The sequence below is a fragment of the Panthera pardus genome, unplaced genomic scaffold (assembly GCF_024362965.1).
Source record: "Panthera pardus isolate Hobbes unplaced genomic scaffold, ASM2436296v1 HiC_scaffold_11, whole genome shotgun sequence".
NCBI lineage: Eukaryota > Metazoa > Chordata > Mammalia > Carnivora > Felidae > Panthera > Panthera pardus.
Window position 1 is genome coordinate 41134468 of NW_026526666.1, and position 19993 is coordinate 41154460.

At 37.8% G+C, this 19993-nt stretch overlaps 2 protein-coding genes across 2 annotated transcripts in view; both read right to left on the minus strand.

Annotated features, from left to right (window-relative positions):
* Positions 1 to 1282: 1282 nt before the first annotated feature.
* PTGFR (prostaglandin F receptor) overlaps positions 1283 to 19993 on the minus strand; it is a 49553-nt gene continuing 30842 nt past the window's right edge. The window contains exon 2 of the mRNA XM_019413911.2: positions 1283 to 5222. Coding sequence (XP_019269456.1) covers positions 4920 to 5222 — 303 coding nt within the window. The 3' untranslated portion in view covers positions 1283 to 4919. The remainder of the gene's footprint in view (positions 5223 to 19993) is intronic.
* The window catches only part of GIPC2 (GIPC PDZ domain containing family member 2), a 445972-nt gene continuing 431184 nt past the window's right edge, over positions 5206 to 19993 (minus strand). The window contains exon 7 of the mRNA XM_053893514.1: positions 5206 to 5222. The gene's annotated coding sequence lies outside the window, so the exon portion shown is untranslated. The remainder of the gene's footprint in view (positions 5223 to 19993) is intronic.

Here is a 19993-nt window from a genome sequence, read left to right on the forward strand (position 1 = left end):
CTGACCATTTGATAGAATTCAATGGCATGGGATATACAAAGGTAAATATATTCTATCATAAGGAAACTGAAAGTACAAAGAGAAAATGTATTTCAAGCATCCTCATTTATTGGAAAAGCAGCCATTCCAGACTGAGCTGCAATTTACGCAATGTTTGGGCAGTGCACAGAAGCGTCTCACTTCCTGCCTTTTTTTAAAACCAAGTTTTTTCACTTTTTATTCTATAGTGGTTTTTTATCTTCTAACGTTTCTATTAATTGCCAACAACATATGTAGCATTCATTCTCCCTTATCTTTATAGATTATAAGCTACTCAGAGGAATGAATCCTAAATGCTTTCATCCCATGATACTCTTAAATTTAAAAAAAAAAAATTATGTTCAGGTTCGAATTATATTAGGAAGGCAAGAATGAAAATATATAACATGATATGGAAATCATTTGTGCTGTCTACCAATTATTTTCAGTTCTCCTCCTGGGCATATCATAGTATTGTACTAACTTGCTTCCCTCAAAGGTCACAGGGCCATCACTTGCTTTGGCCAGAGATGCGTGAACAAAAGTATTATGTCTTACCTCTAGGTGGAAGCTCTAAGAGCCAGTTCGCGATTCGCCGTGTTTTCTCCCCTGTAGCATGGCGAACAACATGTAGGATGGTGGTTGCTCTGTCACTTAAGGTCTCTGAGTCATTACAATGAAAAGAGCTCCCTTTCTGAATGGACAGGAGCCATAGGTGAGAATTTGGGGGTTATTTGTTATCACAGACATTTCTCTACTATCCTGATGCATTTGGAAATTTTCAGATTTCCATCAAAATTACTACCTGCTGGGATGCCTGGCTGGATCCATCGGCAAAGTGTCTGACTTCAGCTCAGACACTTGTTAGCTCTGTGCTGACATCTCAGAGCCCGGAGCCTGCTTCAGATTCTCTGGGTGTCTCTCTCTCTCTCTCTCTCTCTCTCTGCCCCTCCCCCGCTCACTCTCTGTCTCTATGTCTCTCAAAAATCAATAAAACATAGAAAAAAATTTTTTTAATTATGACCTGCTTAGGTGAACCACAAAAGAAGAAAGAAGGAAAGAAAGAAAGAAAGAAAGAAAGAAAGAAAGAAAGAAAGAAAAAGAGAGAAAGAAAGCCAATGTCACAGAAAAGTAGGAAGGAGAGACTTACCAAAGATAATAAAGAAAACAAGTTGAAATTCTTCCCACCGAATAGATAAAAATAGAAGTTTAGATTCAAGAGTTCCGAATCTTCCTTCCCAAAAATGACCTTCCCAAAAATAGATTCTTGATAAACACTAGTCCAAGTTTATTATAAATCATTTGTTTGAAGTTTTAAGCTAAAACACTAAAATTACATGAGTTGCATACTGATACAAGCAACAAAATATACACATCTTTAATCTCATACAGTGCAGCACATATGAAGAACACAAAATATATTTATTCACATCACACGTTGCGTCTACTGTTAAAAGGCATCAGCAACAAGTTGAAGTCCAACATTATTTACCAGGTGGTAAAATATTCTGACACCCAGCTGAAGAAGCAAGAAAATGTCCATTCCCATCCTTCATCTTCTGACCTTAGTTTATTAATTTGGAGCAATGATGGCAATACAGGTGAAGCTAGCAGCAGGTTTCATAAAAAGTTCATCTATGTATTTAGCAGGTGCTCTTATCTGGGTTCTAAATTCAGAACAGACACAATACTAAAGCAGCTTTTTCTTTTACAGACTGAAATGAGCAAACAAGACCATTTATTCCATAAGACGTGTGTGTGTGTGTGTGTGTGTGTGTGTGTGTGCGTGCGCGCGTGCACACGTGTATGCACGCACGCATTTGTTAGCTTTTGGGTTAACTTCAGCAATACAAACTGTATTGCACTTCAGCAATACAAACAAGTAAAAGCAACTTTTGGCCTTTAGGAAAAAATTTAGAAATTTCTGTCACCTAGTTAAAGCCTCAGTAAAACGTGTGATGCGTTGAGATGCACCTACAACTAATTATGAGTCAGTATTATCTGTCTTTGTATCATAATCATAAAAACCCACATGCCATTGGCTTTTTTGGCTCATTTTTTAAAGTCACTAAAAAAAGAAAAAGCCTGTCATTTGCAAGCCATTTTCCCAGAATAAAATAATTTCCCAGAAATAATAAGATCAAATATTATGTGAAGTTGCTTCGATACTACTTTACCCAATGAGAAGGGAAAGTCAGTTATTCTGGTAATCTAATTATACATTTTTAAGTTATACATTTTATAAGTTTTAAACAGAGCTTAAAATTTCAAAATTGGTTAACCTGTTGACCACTATTTGTGCTATTTATTTCCATTCATCTTAATAAATGTACTTTCACGTTAAACATTTATATGAAAGTTATTGATGGATGCTACACTCTATTATTCAACTTAGGATGCCAAACTACAAAGAAATATATATAATAACAGGGATAAAATTCTGAAATCAGATATATGCATATTATCGTGTTCACTTTATTCCATTTTCCTTGAACAAAAAGCCTAAAACAATGTAAATGCATATTCTTTTATTTTATTTCTTTTTCAGTTTTTTGGTGTCTGTTTCTTGGGTTTAACATCATTATAAAACCAACTTAGTTGCCCTGAACCTACACTCAGATAATACACATAATCCTTCCAGGATATGCAGAGAGTGACTCACCTGTCATTCCCTAACACCTTCCACACCCATGCATTCCCACATATGGTAATGTCACAAATTCTCTTCAATACAGATACACATGGCCAGGGTTACATCATGGCAATAGAGCAACCATTATGCCATTTACTTAGAAGCCTTAAGGAGAAGAGGCCTGGAATCCTGAGTCACAACACATGGAAGTGTTTGCTACAGCATCTTATCCAGCATGAGGAGGAAGGATGAAATTTTGGTTCCTCATGCCTCAGTTCCCAGGAAACCAACATTCTCTTAAGTAGCTATGGGAAACAAATGTCTCCTCTAAACCATCTAAAAGTTCTAGGCTTTAAGTGCTCTTGAAACACGAGAACATTCATGTAATGTAACAGCAATCAAAAATTGCAATGGCTTTTTTAAAGTATATACACTGGATATTTATATATATATATATATATATATATATATATATATAACCAATATGTAACTGTCATTTGAAACAAAATGCACAAAAACTTTGCAATTCCATGCTTATTTTGCATCAAAAAATTCTTGTCTGTAATTCAACTGACAAGTATTTACTGAGCATCTTCTATGTGTTCTATATATAAGAATAACCTTTGTGTTACTCATCATTTACTGGTCTTTAAGAATATCATGTGCCTTTTTGTGTGTGTTGGGGAGGGTGTTTCCTTTCTTTGAATTCACTGGAAAAAGTAGTTTCCTTTAAACCTTTAATGAGACTATTTGCTTCATTTCTTTTAATTTATTCATAAGAATTTACCAAAATTCATAAAAGCTAACAACCTCCAATGTAAACTACCAGCCAAAAGCAAAAACTTGTGAATATAATAATTTAAGTCTAGCTGAACCACACAGATTTCCTGGGGAATGTGAAATCAGTCTCACAGAGAAGGTTAGTTTTAAAATGGACCACAGTTAATGAAGGCAAAAAATTCTTTCACAGAAATACATTTCCTTACTATGAAACAGAACTGCCTACCCTATGTTCTGATGGCCCCAGGATATTTTGAATGATTACTAAAATTTGGGGGGTTGAATTATACAAACGAGCAAAGAAGTCTAAAGTATTACTGGGAAATTTGGGGAGAGATCATCATCCCCTGATCTCTTGGTCAACCATAATAATGATTTCCAAATGCCTGACTAATTGCCAATTTCCCCTTGACACAGGTAGCATAGGCTTTAAAGATGCCATCTTAGAGATTTAATGAACCAGCTTTCAACAGAAATTTCTCGGTGTGTGTGTGTGTGTGTGTGTGTGTGTGTAGAAAGCACAAATAAGCTACAGATAGTCTTTGAATATTATATATAGATTGTGTTTCTTTTGTTCTCTGATACAAAAATGAGAGCTCAAAATAGAGCTCCTTTGCCAAAATTCTTTGTACCTATCACTGGGCAGAGTTTCTTAGGATCTGCTATACTGCAAATTACCTGTTTATGTGCTGACATAGAGCCTTTGTTTCTCTAAAAACTACTTACTGTGCACTAGAATTTTCAGAGAAAAAGGAGATTGCTTGAAAACCGTGCAAATCTATAGCTTGCCAAAAAAAAACCCAGAAAACAAAAAACAAAACAAAACAAAACAAAAACCTTCAAACAACAATTTACCTCCATAGTAAAACATGCAAGCAGTCATGTTTGTCAAAATGACAAGGATAGGCTCATTCTATAGAGGCTCGCCAAGTCAGGCAACCTGACAGCCACACCTGGTGTAAGGGAGGTCATTATAACTATAAGCCACAGTGACTCCCACGTGACATGACCATACATACATAGATAGAAGCAACATAATGAGGGGTGTAACAGACCAGATCAAACAGTGAGGGTGCTCCCCTTCATTGAGCCTCATTTATAAGGAACAGTTGCAGAGCAGTGACCCCCAAATCAGCCATTTCACTGTGAAGGTAAGTATTGAGATGTTCTTTGTCAGATAGGCTGAGTCAATGCTTTAGGTTTCAACACAGTCACTCATTCCAAAAGTGTAAATAACATAAATAAGCTCAATTTTTTTTTCAATTTGACTCCCCCATGGAATTATCCCATCGTGTTTACCTCCAGTTGACAAAAACAAGTGAAAAGATGTAATTATACAGTTAATTTAACAAATTTCAAAAGCCGAGTCTGACAATAGTGCCCCCAAACTAACTGCTGAGGTCTGAATTTCCCAGTTAGGCTTTCTATTTCTTGCCAATTAACTGAAATACTGACGACGCTTTTAATTTTGTCTTAGACCTACACTGACTTACTGTTCTATTAAACTAGGTGCTCGCTGATTTGTTTTCTCTGCAACTGGTGACTCAGAAATAGCAGCAACCTTTAAGGAATTTTTAATGGAGCTGAGCTCCCAAACTTGCAGGCTGATGATATGCACTCCACAGCAGCGTCTGGCAAGTTTGTAGAGGTTCCTAAGGACTGCCTTCCGTAGCAGAATATACACCCAGGGATCTAAAATTTGATTCCACGTTGCCATTCGAAGAGCAAAAAGCGTGGTTTCACAAGTCTCCAGAGAATTATTTCCATTTATTCCAATGTTGGCCATTGTCACCTGAGAAACAAACAAAATAACAAAATCAGTTGATACAGGCATTTTCTCGGTCATATAGTTGTTTAGCTTAACTAGCTAGGCTACAGGGCATCCATTTCATTTTCCACAAAGTGATGTTATTTTGCAAAATACTGACAGAAAGAAAGGAACAGTAGCAAAAACACTGATGTAGACATCTGGATCCTTTGAGTTCAAATTGACATTACAACTACAACAATGATAACTTATTTGGCAAGTCAAATGTACACAAATAGAATGACCCAAGAGAGGACAAAAAAATGAGACCAGGAACAGACCTTTTCTTACTTTTGGGAATAGTAAGTTCAAAGCCAACATACATTTGGAAGTTTCAATGAAAAAAACTAAAGTTTATTTATGTAAACCAATTAAAGTTCAGATAAACTAAAGTGTAGATAAACTATAGATAAGAGGTTCTTAAAATTAATTTAGAGCATCTGATACAATTTGCACATGGAAACGGTATTGTTCTGGAATGTTACTTTTAGAATTTTCTGCTTTGTAACCACAATACCGCTTTCTTCTTATTCCCTTCTCTGATTCCTCACCCTCGCTTTAACTTGGCTAAAATATTCCAAAAATGCAATGGAATTTTCTAAGGGTTCTGAGGAAATGAGTCCCCTCTATACTACCACTTGGTCAACAATAACAATGTAGATTTTGGCCTCATGTATTCATTTCCTGACCTCCCGTGATGTTAAAGAGATCATTTTGTGGAATAAGTTCCATAAATGGCCCCAGCTACATGTCAGAACTGGTCCAATCACTGAGCCCAGCTTTGACTTCCAAATAAACAGTTGCAGAACAGACAGACAAGAGGGCTTTGAAAAACCTTGGCTATCAGAAAGAAATAAAGAAAGAAAGAAAGAAAGAAAGAAAGAAAGAAAGAAAGAAAGAAAGAAAGAAAGAAAATGAAGCAAAGGTGAAACTGAAAAATTAAGGGAGGGTCAGACCACTACACCACCAGCATTAAGAGAGGGTATAACAAAGCCTAAAACCCAAATGAAAAGAAAATCGTCTTTCTTGTCTTCTTAATGGACGATTATCAGAAAGAAATGTCTTAATTTGGCCTGATATGAATGGTTGAAGGATGAACGTCCCTCATCCAAACCTTCATTACCTACACAACAAAGTACAAACTCCTTAGCTGGCTGGCTCCTTGATGATACATCTGAAGTCTGCTGCAATTCTATATGCTATGCTCCAACTGCTGTGAAGTCCTCACCTGTCCCAGAAGCACCCTGCCCTTCTGAGCTTTGGCTTGTGCAACTCTATTTTAAACTCCTATGTCCCCTTTCTCTGCCTGATAAACTCCAATCCATCCTTCAAGCCCCATGGAAAATGAGCTCATCTCCATGACATTTTCCCCAACTTTACCAAGATGAATTAGCTCCAAGATGAGTTGCTCCTTCTTCTGTGCTATCACAACCTCCTGTCCATAACCAATTATATCTCTTAGCACACTGTGTGATAATCATGCATTTATCTCTATTATCTGTAAGCATCTCTTTTTTTTTCTAATATCCAGGACAAAAGCTGACACCTAGAACGTACTCAGTATTAGAATGAATAAAATTGTATTATTTTCTATTTATTGAGGTTATTTCTAGAAGTACAGCAAAACATGTGATCATCCATCATAACCAACTAATATTTTGAGGCTTAAATGTTTCTGGAAGTTTTAATACAACAGCATCCACTAGTGAAAGATTCCAAAATGCTTTATTGTCACTCAAAGGAACAGGATCTTGCATTCCATGCTAATGCCTTGGGAAATGGCTCTTTCCTTCGGGTTCATTTCCTAGGGGAATAATGTATCAAACGTTAGACCTAACCATTCTGTAGCTAAATAAGGCCAACCAAGTTTCAACATAGAAAAAAATCACAGTCCTTGGGATGTCTGGGTGACTCAGTTGGTTAAGCGCCTGACTTTGGGTTAGGGTTAGGTTTAGGGTTAGGGTTAGGGCTAGGTCATGATCTCACAGTTCATGAGTTCAGGCCCCTCATCCAGCTCTGTGCTGACAGCTCAGAGCCTGGAGCCTGCTTCATATATGTGTCTCCCTCTCTCTCCCTGTCCCTTCCCCACTCTAACTCTGTCTCTGTCTCTCTCTCAAAAATAAAAAGATTGAAAAAAAATTGGAAATAAAAAGAAAAAAAATAAAAATAAAAATCCTCATCCAATAAGTACCTGGGTCAAGTATAGGCTCTTATGTCACTGTTCCCCAAGTTATCCAACAGCATAGAACAAATAAACCTTTATGAGCCTAGTTCCTCTTAGAAGAAAGCAGGGCCAAGACTCAGGTAGTTGGATTGAGATATTTTCACTTTACATTTTTTCTTTACTAATCAAATATTTATTGATTATCTGCTATGGGCCAGGCAAGGATGGAGTGGCATACAAGTAGACGTGTGCCTGCCTCCCACGGAATTTGCAATCTATTTGCTGGGGTTTGGGAGATGGGGAGTTGGCTCGGGGATGAATGAATAAGTATTTCTCTTGCCTTGTGAGTATTAAATGAATGTATTTTCTATTAATGATTAGATATGTTCCTAGGAATCTCAGAGCCCAGACAAGACACTGGGAACAAAGTTGGGAACAAAGATGCTTCATGTAATTGCCTAGAACAGCTGGGCCTTGTTTAGAGACATGCAAATTAAAAACACCTGAATAACATGACACGTGCTTCTCAAACTCTCCTCTCTCCTTGCAGTGTGGTCACCAGCTGTGCAAAGACATTGTGTCCTCGGCTAGCGGAAGTATATTAATATATTTATTAGCATATTATTGAAAATTCAGGACAACCTAAGTAACCAACAAAAGATAAATTATGGTAATTTTGTGTAATGGAAAAGTATGCAAGCATTAATGTTTGTGATCCAGAGTTAACTTTTTAAAAAGCAAGTTACTAAACTGTATCAACTAAGTAATCCCAATTTTGGAGGAAAAAAAAACAAAACCAAATATGTAATTTTGCAAAAGTGTAGAAAAAAGACTAGGGTGCATATCAGTATTTCAATTGGTTATATCTAGATAGAATTACAGATAATTTTGATTTTTGCCTTTGGTTAAGCACTAATTTACTAATATTTTAGGTAGATCATGCATTGCTTTTGTAATTCATGCATTTTCCAAGTAATTAGTTGAAATATACTCTTGTACTAAAGAATCAGAACTTATGTGGATTATTTATGTATGACCCTGACAGGAGAAGTGTGGGGGCTGGGAAGTGAATGAGGAAGTCTGCCATGTTCCCTGGGCTGTGTCTGTCAATAGTCACCTCATAATCCTTGAAAGACTTCTTCTCTGGTCAGCCCACCCAAACTTGGATTCCAGAGAGCTGTGTACAGATTAGATTCTCATTACACACTCTGCCTTTCATCTAATTTCCAAGTGCTATCCATCACATGGAACTAGAGGAATATTATGTGTTATTTTTCTAAAATATCTTCCTTTGAACCTTGACATGTTCATCTTGACTAATGATTAGAATTCTGAGAAATGGACAGGGCCAAGTGTTTGCATATTCTATGGAAAAACCAACTGATTAACATGATCCCTCTAAACACTCTGCACTAAGATGAAAGACAAATAATGAAGTCAAAGAAGTATATGGGGGGAAGGGATTATGTTCACTGCTGGTTGCAAAAACCAAAATAGATAGATGGTGGAATAAATCATCCATTCATTTGGACCATGTAATACAATTATATGAATTGTTAAGGTCACCAAAATTAATAAATCGGCCAGAGTATTTACTCATAGATAACAGTTTTATTCTGGAAGCTATTTTATCATCCTCTACTGTAAGTCTATGTATCTTTGGGCCACTATCAGGACCCCAGTGGCTGTTCACAATTAAAAGCAATGGTAAATTCAAAAATCATGCTTCCTTTCCTCTGAGCAATCATAAAAGTAAATCAATCTAGATCTCACATATATATGGAATTTAAAACAAACAAACAAACAATAGCAACAACAACAATAAAAAATAACTCACAGATACAGAGAACAGACCAGTGCTTGCCACAGGTGAGGGACTTTTGTGGTGATCTTAACTAGACTTATTGTGGTGATCATTTTGCAATCTACACAAATATCAAATCATTATGTTGTAAACCTGAAACCAATATAATGTTATATATCAGTTTTATCTGTTTTTTTAAATAAGTAAATCCATCTAGCAGGGATTAGCTTTTGAGTGTTTACTATATTCAGGTATTGTGCTAGATAGTAGTGATGCAGAGATGAATATTTATAGAGAAATCCCATCTAACATATTTTGCTTATGAATCTAGTTTTTACTTCTGTCTCTCACACCAAAATGAAATCTTCTAGAAAGCATATATTTTTCTTTCGTTGGTTCTCTGTTGTATCCCCAGCACCTGCCATACAGTAGGGCAGTCGGTATTTGTTGAAGGCATTAAATGAAGGATGTCCCTATGAGGAGAGCCCAACGAGAAAGCAGACGTTATAATGTCATAGTGTAATACAGGCAGGTGAAAGATGCCATAGGCAGGGCTATTTACTGACATGTGAGCTCAGATGCGGTCATTGGAAATTATAACATTTTGCAATCTTCCCAGTATACCACAACTATAGTTATTCATACTTGACTAATTTTGAATTCATGGTGATTCTGCTGCAGTTTGTCAAAATTTTCTTTGTCACTAGTTTTTAAGGAAATTTAAATGAATACATAATCAAAACCATTTCTGGTGGGATGTCCAACTTCTTTAGACAGCAAACCATTTTCTAGAATTTTATCATCTATTTGCATATGAACAATGTCTATGACAATTATACAGGGTTCTCATCTAGTCCCTGAAGCAGGTGTTTTCACACGTAATTATCTTATTCCAAGAAGCAGACCATAACTTCCGTCCTTTCTGTCATCACAGAACACCAGTTCAGGGACAGTTTCTTTGGGGAATGATAGTGTATACAGAAGTACAATCCACTGATTACAAGTTACTGTCCCTTATAATATTATCAACCAAACACTGATCTTTAGGTCTGGCACTTGAATAACCACAGAGATAGGGGATAGTTGTGAATATGCAATTACAATCCAGCCTTATTGGATGACAAAAAAAAGCTCCATCTGTAAGCTTTACCAATGGACCATTCCATTCTATCTCCATGTTTGAGAAGTTTAGCTTAAGTTATTTGGATGACTAGTGACTATAAAGAACTAGGTAAAGATAATGGATTTTTAAGTGCCACAGCACCTAAGAGTATCTTCAAAGGAGAAATTCCATTTAATTCAATTGTAATGGCAATTTTGGAAAAGGAAAAGTATTCATACAAGTTACTGAATCTGTCTCAACTAAATGGGTGACTTTTAGAGTTAAATATATTTGTGGTGATTTAACCAGATAGCATTTATTCTGGAACTAGAATAGTATTGTATCTCTACAATAGTGACTACAAGAGCCTTCAGGGAAAAAAAAAAACAAACTACTCTTGTGCAAATCTAGAAAAATGGGTTTAAAAAAACTGTCAGAAACAGAAACATAGAGGCTCTAACAGGATACTTCTTTACAACTATGAATTTTTTCCATACTTAAATTTACACCATGTAAACTTTTACACCATTAAATATAGAAGGTAGCAATATTTCAGTCATTTCCCATTTACAGACTGCTCATTGAAATTTTTTAAACAGTATTTTGCACATGGTAGATGATTTAGAGATAAGTAAAACTAGAATACTACAATAGGGAGAGGACAAAAGCGTATGGTATTTCTTATACCCCAACTGTAGAACAGCTACAAAATGTTGCCACCCCCAAAGTACAGATCAGTGCTGCAAAATACAAACATTTGTGCAGATTAAATTTTTATTCTCTACTTGATTTGTTGACAGATTAACAAGGGGCACCTGGATGGCTTGGTTGGTTGAGCGTCTGGCTCTTGGACTCAGCTCAGGTCATGAGCTCATGATTCGTGAATTCAAGCCCTGAGTCAGGCTCCAGGCTGATAGTGTGGAGCCTCCTTGGAATTATCTTTCTCTCCCTCTCTCTCTGCTTCTCCCCTTCTCTCTCTCTGTCTCTCTCTCTCTTTCTCAAAGTAAATAAGTAAATGTAAAAAAAGAAGAAGATTAACCAAAGACCCAGTCAACAGCACATTCTTGCGCCTGCCTAAAGACTTACAAAGTTGTAAACAAATGAGAGAACAGGGAGTGCTGTATAGATATTGCCCCCTTTGGAATGGGTGCAATCCCAACCATAATACCCATAATACTTCACATGCATCCTTGCTCCTTCACATCAGCTGAAGAAATGATGTGTAAAATGAGCAATGGGAAAAATTTTTAACTAAACAGTACACAGAGACCAAAAAAAAAAAAAAAATGTGTGCTACCTGAAAAATCCAAAAGCTCATCTTTCTAAAGAAGATTCAGTTGTAGAACTGAATTTATGTATTTTAATTTGCTATTGCAGTCTCTTCTCCAAGGTCTGCATCATTTTTTAAGTCTGTTAGTGGGAAGATTTATACCAGATGCCCGAGGTATAACTGTCCATGTTGTCCTCGGCTGTTAGTACTCACAAAAGAATGCTGTAATTTCTTCTTCTGATACTTTTTAAGGGAATAAAACAGTCATTTATCCCAAAACACCAAATATCACAAAATTTCAAATAAATAAAATGTATATATCAGTTATGTCACAGGTGATCATGTCTTTAAGAAAAAATATAGAAAATGTAAAATAGGGGCCTGGGTGGCTCAGTCAGTTAAGCATCTGACTTCGGTGCAGGTCATGATCTCACAGTTCACGGGTTTGAGCCCCGAGATGGGCCCTGTGCTGACACCTTGGAGCCTGGAGCCTGCTTCAGATTCTGTCTCCCTCTCTCTCTGCCTCTCTCTCTCTCTCTCTCTCTGTCTCTCTCTCAAAAATAAATAAACATTAAAAAAAATTTAAGTAAAAAAAAAAGAAAATGTAAAATAAATACAATCAAAAGATATGTTCTAGAGACCAAAGAGATTGTACTGAGTTACAATAAAAGTAAATTATTCATAACTGAATGAAAACCAACTACCCAGTTAAGAGAACATCCTTATTACAAACTGCAGACCCCTCATAGAACTTGACCATTATCAAAACCCAGGCTGGCACTAGTCCATAAGGACTGGTCATTCCAGCAGTGATGGGATCCTGGATCATGGGAAAGACACAAAGTCTCCTCTAAACCAGAACATGCCACCTAGGAGTGAGAGACATAGCCATGAATACTAACAACAGAAACTAAAACTGAGTATTTCCCTGTGCTAGGAAAGCTCTTTTGATATAGAGATCATATCATCTTCCTAACAACCCTGTGACCTGTGTATTGTTATCTGCATCTTACAGATAAGGAAAGTATGGTCCAGCAAGATAAGAGACCCAACCATGGTAAGCATCAGAGCCTGAATAAAAGCCTGTCCAAGGCCTGTCTTCCTAATTACTACCTCCAGGCTCTGCAGCTTACTGGCTCAATCCTCTGACCAAACTTCACCCAGGAAGAGTAGACGAAGCCTCCTCAGGACTGGGACACATTCAGGAAGGCACTTGCCTGAAGGAACAGAGACCTCACAGCAACCACGCCAAGGAAAGGACGCCGTTAGAATCTGTTTCAGCATCAAGAAAAGTGCCTTTCCTGGCCTTGTTCCTGCCACTTCTTCTGCCAACATCCCCACTCACCTTGAGGCAGTGGTGGGGATAGGAGAAAACAATGCTGAATTAAGGCCCTGCTCCAATCATAAAAATGCCTTAAGAAGTCCTTCTCTTTCTCCCTTCAGATTAACACAGATATACACACCTTGCCCCTGAGATAGGACAAGGATGACAAGGCAGAGGCTGGTAAACAAGATTCCAGATTGATGTCTCCTAGTCAGAGGGGTCCAGGGAATTCCGTTCAAAATTCTTGGCCCAAAGCTAGAGATGATGTAGAGGGCACAATTACGTGTTCACGGGATCACTACCACCAAGACGCAAGTTCATACTTCAGAAAGAAAAGCAGGAATGTCACTGAAGGGATTCTAAGAGCAAAGGCAAACAAAATCTGCTTTGCTTATTATATACACAGAACTGTCTACATCACTTCACATGAGAAGACAGAATCACAAAATCTTAGAGAAAGCAGGAAACCTTCCTTCATCTAGTCCAATCCTCTGTATAAAGTGGAAATTCCTTGCAGGTGTCTTTAAGCATCTGGTGGAGAAGACTCAGCCCTACTCATGAGAGAATCTCTTCCATTTAAACTGTGTGAGTTGCTGAACATTCTCTATTATCATGAGCTGAAATTTATGTATTCTAGGTTTGGTTTCCAGAGCACCGTACGATAAGTGCTGTCAGCTTTTCACAACTTTTATAAATAACACTTTTATCTATTTCTCCATTTCTTCTACTGCTCCTCATACAACATGGCTTGCAAATGCCTGGCTATCCACCTCTTATACCTGAGTTTCTCAATCTCCCTTTTAAAAAAATGCACTGGTTGGAAGTAAAATTAACACTTTCTTATATAGTCCGACAAGTACAGAGCTCAGGGGAACAATCGCTTCTTGAAATCTGGAGAAACCACTCCTATCTGTGCCTCCAGGATTATGTCAGCCAGCTTCCCCTTGTGAACAGATCCTGGCTCATTACAGGAAACAAGCTTCTTATTTACTAAAAGTACTCCTAATGAATATGTGGAGCAAGACAACCATCATATTTCCCTGCTTGCTTCCAAATTATTCAGGCTTATATGTCAGGATGTATAAATATTTAGACATGGGGGAAAGCTCTCAGTTTTTCCCCATTGAGGATGATATTAGCCTTGGGTCATTCATATATGGCTTTTATGATCTCAAGGTATGCTCCTTTGATCCCTACTTTCTTGAGGGTTTTTATCAAGAAAGGATGCTGTATTTTGTCAAATGCTTTCTCTGCATCTATTGAGAGGATCATATGGTTCTTGTCCTTTCTTTTATTGATGTGATGAATCATGTTGTTTTGTGGATGTTGAACCAGTCCTACATCCCAGGTATAAATCCCACTTGGTCGTGGTGAATAATTTTTTAATGTATTGTTGGATCCAGTTAGCTAATATCTTGTTGAGGATTTTTGCACCCAAGTTTATCAGGGAAATTGGTCTATAGTTCTCCTTTTTAGTGGGGTCTCTGTCTGGTTTTGGAATCAAGGTAATGCTGGCTTCATAAAAAGAGTTTGGAAGTTTTCCTTCCATTTCTATTTTTTGGAACAGTTTCAAGGGAATAGTTGTTAACTCTTCCTTAAATGTTTGGTAGAATTCCCCTAGAAAGCCATCTGGCCCTGGACTCTTGTTTTTTGGCAGATTTTTGATTACTAATTCGATTGCCTTACTGGTTATGGGTCTGTTCAAATTTTCTATTTCTTCCTGTTTCAGTTTTGGTAGTGTATATGTTTCTAGGAATTTGTCCATTTCTTCCAGATTACCCATTTTATTGGCATATAATTGCTCATAATATTCTCTTATTATTGTTTTTATTTCTGTTGTGTTCGTTGTGATCTCTCCTCTTTGATTCTTGATTGTATTTATTTGGGTCCTTTCCTTTTTCTTTTTGATAAAACTGGCTAGTGGTTTATCAATTCCTATTTATAGTTGCACCAAAACCCATAAAATACCTAGGAATAAATCTAACCAAAGAGGTGAAAAATCTATACACTATAGAAAACTATAGAAAGCTTATGAAAGAAATTGAAGAAGACACAAAAAAAATGGAAAAATATTCCACGCTCCTGGATAGGAAGAACAAATATTGTTAAAATGTCAATACTACCCAAAGCAATCTACATATTCAATGGAATCCCTATCAAAGTAACACCGGCATTCTTCACAGAGCTAGAACAAATAATCCTAAAATTTGTATGTAACCAGAAAAGACCCTGAATAGCCAAAGCAATCTTGAAAAAAGGAAACCAAAGCAGGAGGCATCACAATCCCGGACTTCAAGCTATACTACAAAGCTGTAATCATCAAGACAGTATGGTACTGGCACAAGAACAGACACTCAGATCAATGGAACACAGTAGAGAACCCAGAAATGGACCCACAAACGTATGGGCAGCTAATCTTTGACAAAGCAGGAAAGAATATCCAATGGAATAAAGACAGCCTCTTCAGCAAGTGGTGCTGGGAAAACTGGACAGCGACATGCAGAAGAATGAACCTAGATCGCTTTCTTACACCATACCCAAAAATAAACTGGAAATGGATGAAAGACCTCAATGTAAGACAGGAAGCCATCAAATTCCTTGAGGAGAAAGCAGGCAAAACCTCTTTGATCTTGCCCGCAGCAATTTCTTACTCAACACGTCTCTAGAGGCAAGGGAAACAAAAGCAAAAATGAACTACTGGGACCTCATCAAAATGAAAGGCTTCTGCGCAGCGAAGGAAACAATCAGCAAAACTAAAGGCAACCAACAGAATGGGAGAAGATATTTGCAAATGACATATCAAATAAAGGGTTAGTATCCAAAATCTATAAAGAATATATCAAACTCAACACCCAAAAAACAAATAATCCAGTGAAGAAAGGGCAAAAGACATAAATAGACACTTCTCCAAAGAAGAAATCCAGATGGCCAACCAACACATGAAAAAATGCTCAACCTCACTCATCATCAGGGAAACACAAATCAAAACCACAATGAGATACCACCTCACAGCTGTCAGAATGGCTAACATGAACAACTCAGGCAACAACAGATGTTGGCGAGGCTGCGGAGAAAGAGGATCTCTTTTGCATTGTTGGTGGGAATGCAAGCTGGTGCAGCCACTCTGGAAAACAGTATGGAGGTTCCTCAAAAAAAATCAATGGATGAATGGATAAAGAAGATGTGGTATATATATACAATGGAGTACTACTCGGCAATCAAAAAGAATAAAATCTTGCCATTTGCAACAACGTGAATGGAACTGGAGAGTATTAGGCTAAGTGAAGTTAGTCAGAGAAAGACAAAAATCATATGACTTAATTCATATGAGGACTTTAAGGGACAAAACAGATGAACATAAGGGAAGGGAAACAAAAATAATATAAAAACAGGGAGGGGTACAAAACAGAAGAGACTCATAAATGTGGAGAACAAACTGAGGGTTACTGAAGGGATTGTGGGAGGGGGATGAGCTAAAGGGGTAAGGGGCACTAAGGAATCTACTCCTGAAATCATTGTTTCATTATATGCTAATTTTTATGTGTATTTAAAAAAATAAATAATTAAATCAAATCAAATAAATAAATATTTAGACATAAATATGCACAGTTATAGCACATATCTGTGGCTATCCTAATGGATTTGTTTTGTGGTATAATACCCAGTTCTGGAGTTTCAGATGTCAACCCCGTGGTAGGACCTCTGTATATGCTCTTTGATCCACTAGCATGATGTCTCTCAAACCGACACCTGCCCTCTCTTGTTCAGTGTCTGATCACTTAAAAACCAGACCATTATGTTGTACGTTCCTAACTTATCCTCCAGACACAATTTAATTATTCATTTATCTTACTTCAACTTGTTCATTTTATTTGTCAAATATTTCATAAATGCCACAACAGGTCATTTTCCCTGTCCTTTCCTCACCAGGCAGGACCTGTCTAAATCTCCCACCTTTCCTATCCAATCTTCTCTGGGAAGTCTTTCCTAAATCACTCTATGGCTTGTACTCTCTCATTCTACATTCCCATTATGCTCTCACCATCCCACTGGTACCATGTGTAAAATATAACCAAATCAAGTCAGCATAATAGCCCTTCAATTATATTGTAAATGCCTTGTATCTTTAACTTTCTCAAATCCTTCTCCCCTACTTTTGACAGGATAATTGGGGAAAAGACTCCCACAGTTGAGATGAGAAAGACAAGAAAAAACAGGTAATTCTGAGCACAGAATTTTGGAGGGTTAAGCAGAAAGTAGGTCAGGCAGTCCCAGATCCAAGAAGTCAAGGATTTACTGAAAAATAAGGGAAGTAAATGAAAGCTTATGTGGACTTGTGTCTCAACGAATGCCTCAGGCTCTCTGACCATTCGTCTATAGCTTACCCAGAGCACCCATGTATTTAAGACTAAAAGAACCTGGTACAATTAAAGTTAGTTTTAAATTTTTAATTATTTTGGGGCACTTGGGTGGCTCAGTCGGTTAAGCGTCCGACTTCAGCTCAGTTCATGATCTCACGGTCCATGAGTTCGAGCCCCGCATCAGGCTCTGTCCTGACAGCTCAGAGCTTGGAGCCTGTTTCAGATTCTGTGTCTCCCTCTCTCTCTCTCTGGCCCTCCCCGACTCATGCTCTTTCTCCTCTCAAAAATAAATAAAATTTTTTTAAAAAATTAAATTTTTAATTATTTTAATGTTTATGCTGAGAGAGAGCGTGAGTGGGGAAGGGCAGAGGGAGAGGGAGACAGAGAATCCCAAGCAGGCTCCACACCATCAGCACAGAGCCCAATGCAGGCCTCGAACTCAAGAACCAGGAGATCATGACCAGACCAAAATCAAGAGTTGAACACTTAACCTACTGAGCCACCCAGGAGCCCCAAATTTTTTATTTTTTTCAAGGGATTAACCAAACATTCCCCCCGGAAGCCTTTACAGTTCAGAGAAATGTCCCTCGTCCTCTGGTCAAATTGGGAATCATTGCAGAGGGTAAAGAAGCAGGGCAGATGCAGAGATTCCCACCTTGGCCAGACCCCAGGAGGGTTTGGGAGCCTGGGGAAGGGCAAGGGGGTACATTCAAAATGCTACACCAGAGACTTCTCTGTCTTAGAGGTCCTGACTAAAGGGCTTCTGCCATCCCTGCACCTCCTGCATCAGCTGTTAAATCAAACTCGCTGACTAATCAAATGAGTTTGATCTAACTTGAGAGAGGCTTTGGCCCACCTACAGCTGGCCATTGACAGCTCCAGCCACAGGGGGCTGCAGGAAGACCAAACTAGTCCACTGGAGTGACTTAGGTGCCGTAGGAATGATGGGATTCCTTTGCCCCAACGTGTCTACAAGAAAGGAGAGAAAGGGAAAGGAAAAGTCCTGTTGGCACTTTATATATTTTAACTATTTCATCCTCACAAAACTCACACGGATTGTTACTATTTTTCTGATAGTCCAGATAAGAAAACAAAATCAGACAGACATTAACTTGCCAAGTTCACACTGCTGGTTGGTGGAAGAGGCAGGATTTAAACCCAAGTCTGGGGCACCGGGGTGGCTCAGTTGGTTAAACGTTCGACTTCAGCTCAAGTCATGATCTCGCAGTTCACGGGTTCATGTCCTCATCGGGCTCTGTCCTGACAGCTCGAGCCTGAGACCTGCTTGGGATTCTATGTCTCCCTCTCTCTCCACTCCCCTGCTTATGCTCCATCTGTCTGTCTCTCTTTCTCTCTCTCAAAAATAAATAAGTAAACATTTAAAAAAATGTTAAACCCAAGTCTATATGGCTTCAAAACTTATGATCTTTAATAAACCATTTCCAGTAATGAAACCAATAATTGTATGATACATTTATGAACAAGATGATAAAAAGAAAATAATAACAAACACTTATGAGTACTTACTATGTTCCAGGCACTGTCTTAACATATTTTGCATCTATCATCATATTTAATCTTATTACCAGTCCTTGAAGAAAACAGTGTTATCTCTATATGAAGATGAAGGAGCTGAACCATGGAGAAGTATAGTAACTTGCCCAAGGTCATGGCACTAAAATGTGATAGGGTCAGGATTTGAAGAGCTGCAGATGGTGAGTGAGGATGAACGTGTTGGCCTCCTTGGCATTCACAGATCTCATTTTGAACTCACTAGGTTCCTATCTCTTTTTGCCCATATCTAGTGTTCTTTCTAGCTGATTCTGTGGTAGGGACCCCTCCCTAAGGAGAGAAAAAAAGGGAGAGAAAACTTCAAGGTAAGCTGGCTAGGTGCCTATGTGACAACATCCCTCAGGACCTTATAAACTGAGACTACTTAATCAGACTACATGTTTGTGTGTGTTACCATATATGTGAGACAAAGAAACAGAAAATGTATAAAAAACTATGCCACGTAACGTTTGGTGCTCAGTTTTTCCGGTACGAACACAACTAAGCGGTGCTGGCATGAATGAAGTTGCTTCCTGGAAATTAAAAAGCCTCAGTGTCATGACTCTCTGTGTGAGAATCCTGCTACAATTCTAGCACTCTCTCACTCAGTATTTCTATTAATGCATTTCACTAATATCTTTTGTGAAAATCAGGAACATATGCTATTAAATACTTTGCTCCAAATCTCTTATGCCCATAACAACAGATGTAAGTGACAGGTAGGGTCATGTACCACAGGTGGATTATGCTTTAAACATTGGCAATGATAGACACTTAAGACATTTTCATCCTAATCAAGAATTTTTTATCTATTGTCATAACTAAAGTAATTATTAGCAACTAATGTGTGAGTTAAAGAGAAAAGACCTAGTTGGAAATTAGTGGTAGTATTGGAGGCACGCTGTTTCAGGAACGAAAAACTACTCTGACTGTTGGCAAAACTGTTTCAATAGCAAATGCAGACTGTAGCAGTAAGGTGATTCAGCAAATGTCTGCTCTGAAGCATACCATGTTTTTCCAAAGAGATGTTTCCAACTGGCAAAGTTAGTTTATTATTACAGAAGTTCAGAAAGATTTTCTGACGCACTCTAAGTTCTAGGACCATAATTTGCAAGTTAATGACAATTTTTAATGAAATGAGTGTGCTTTTAAAAATAAAAAGATATCCATTGTCTATTCT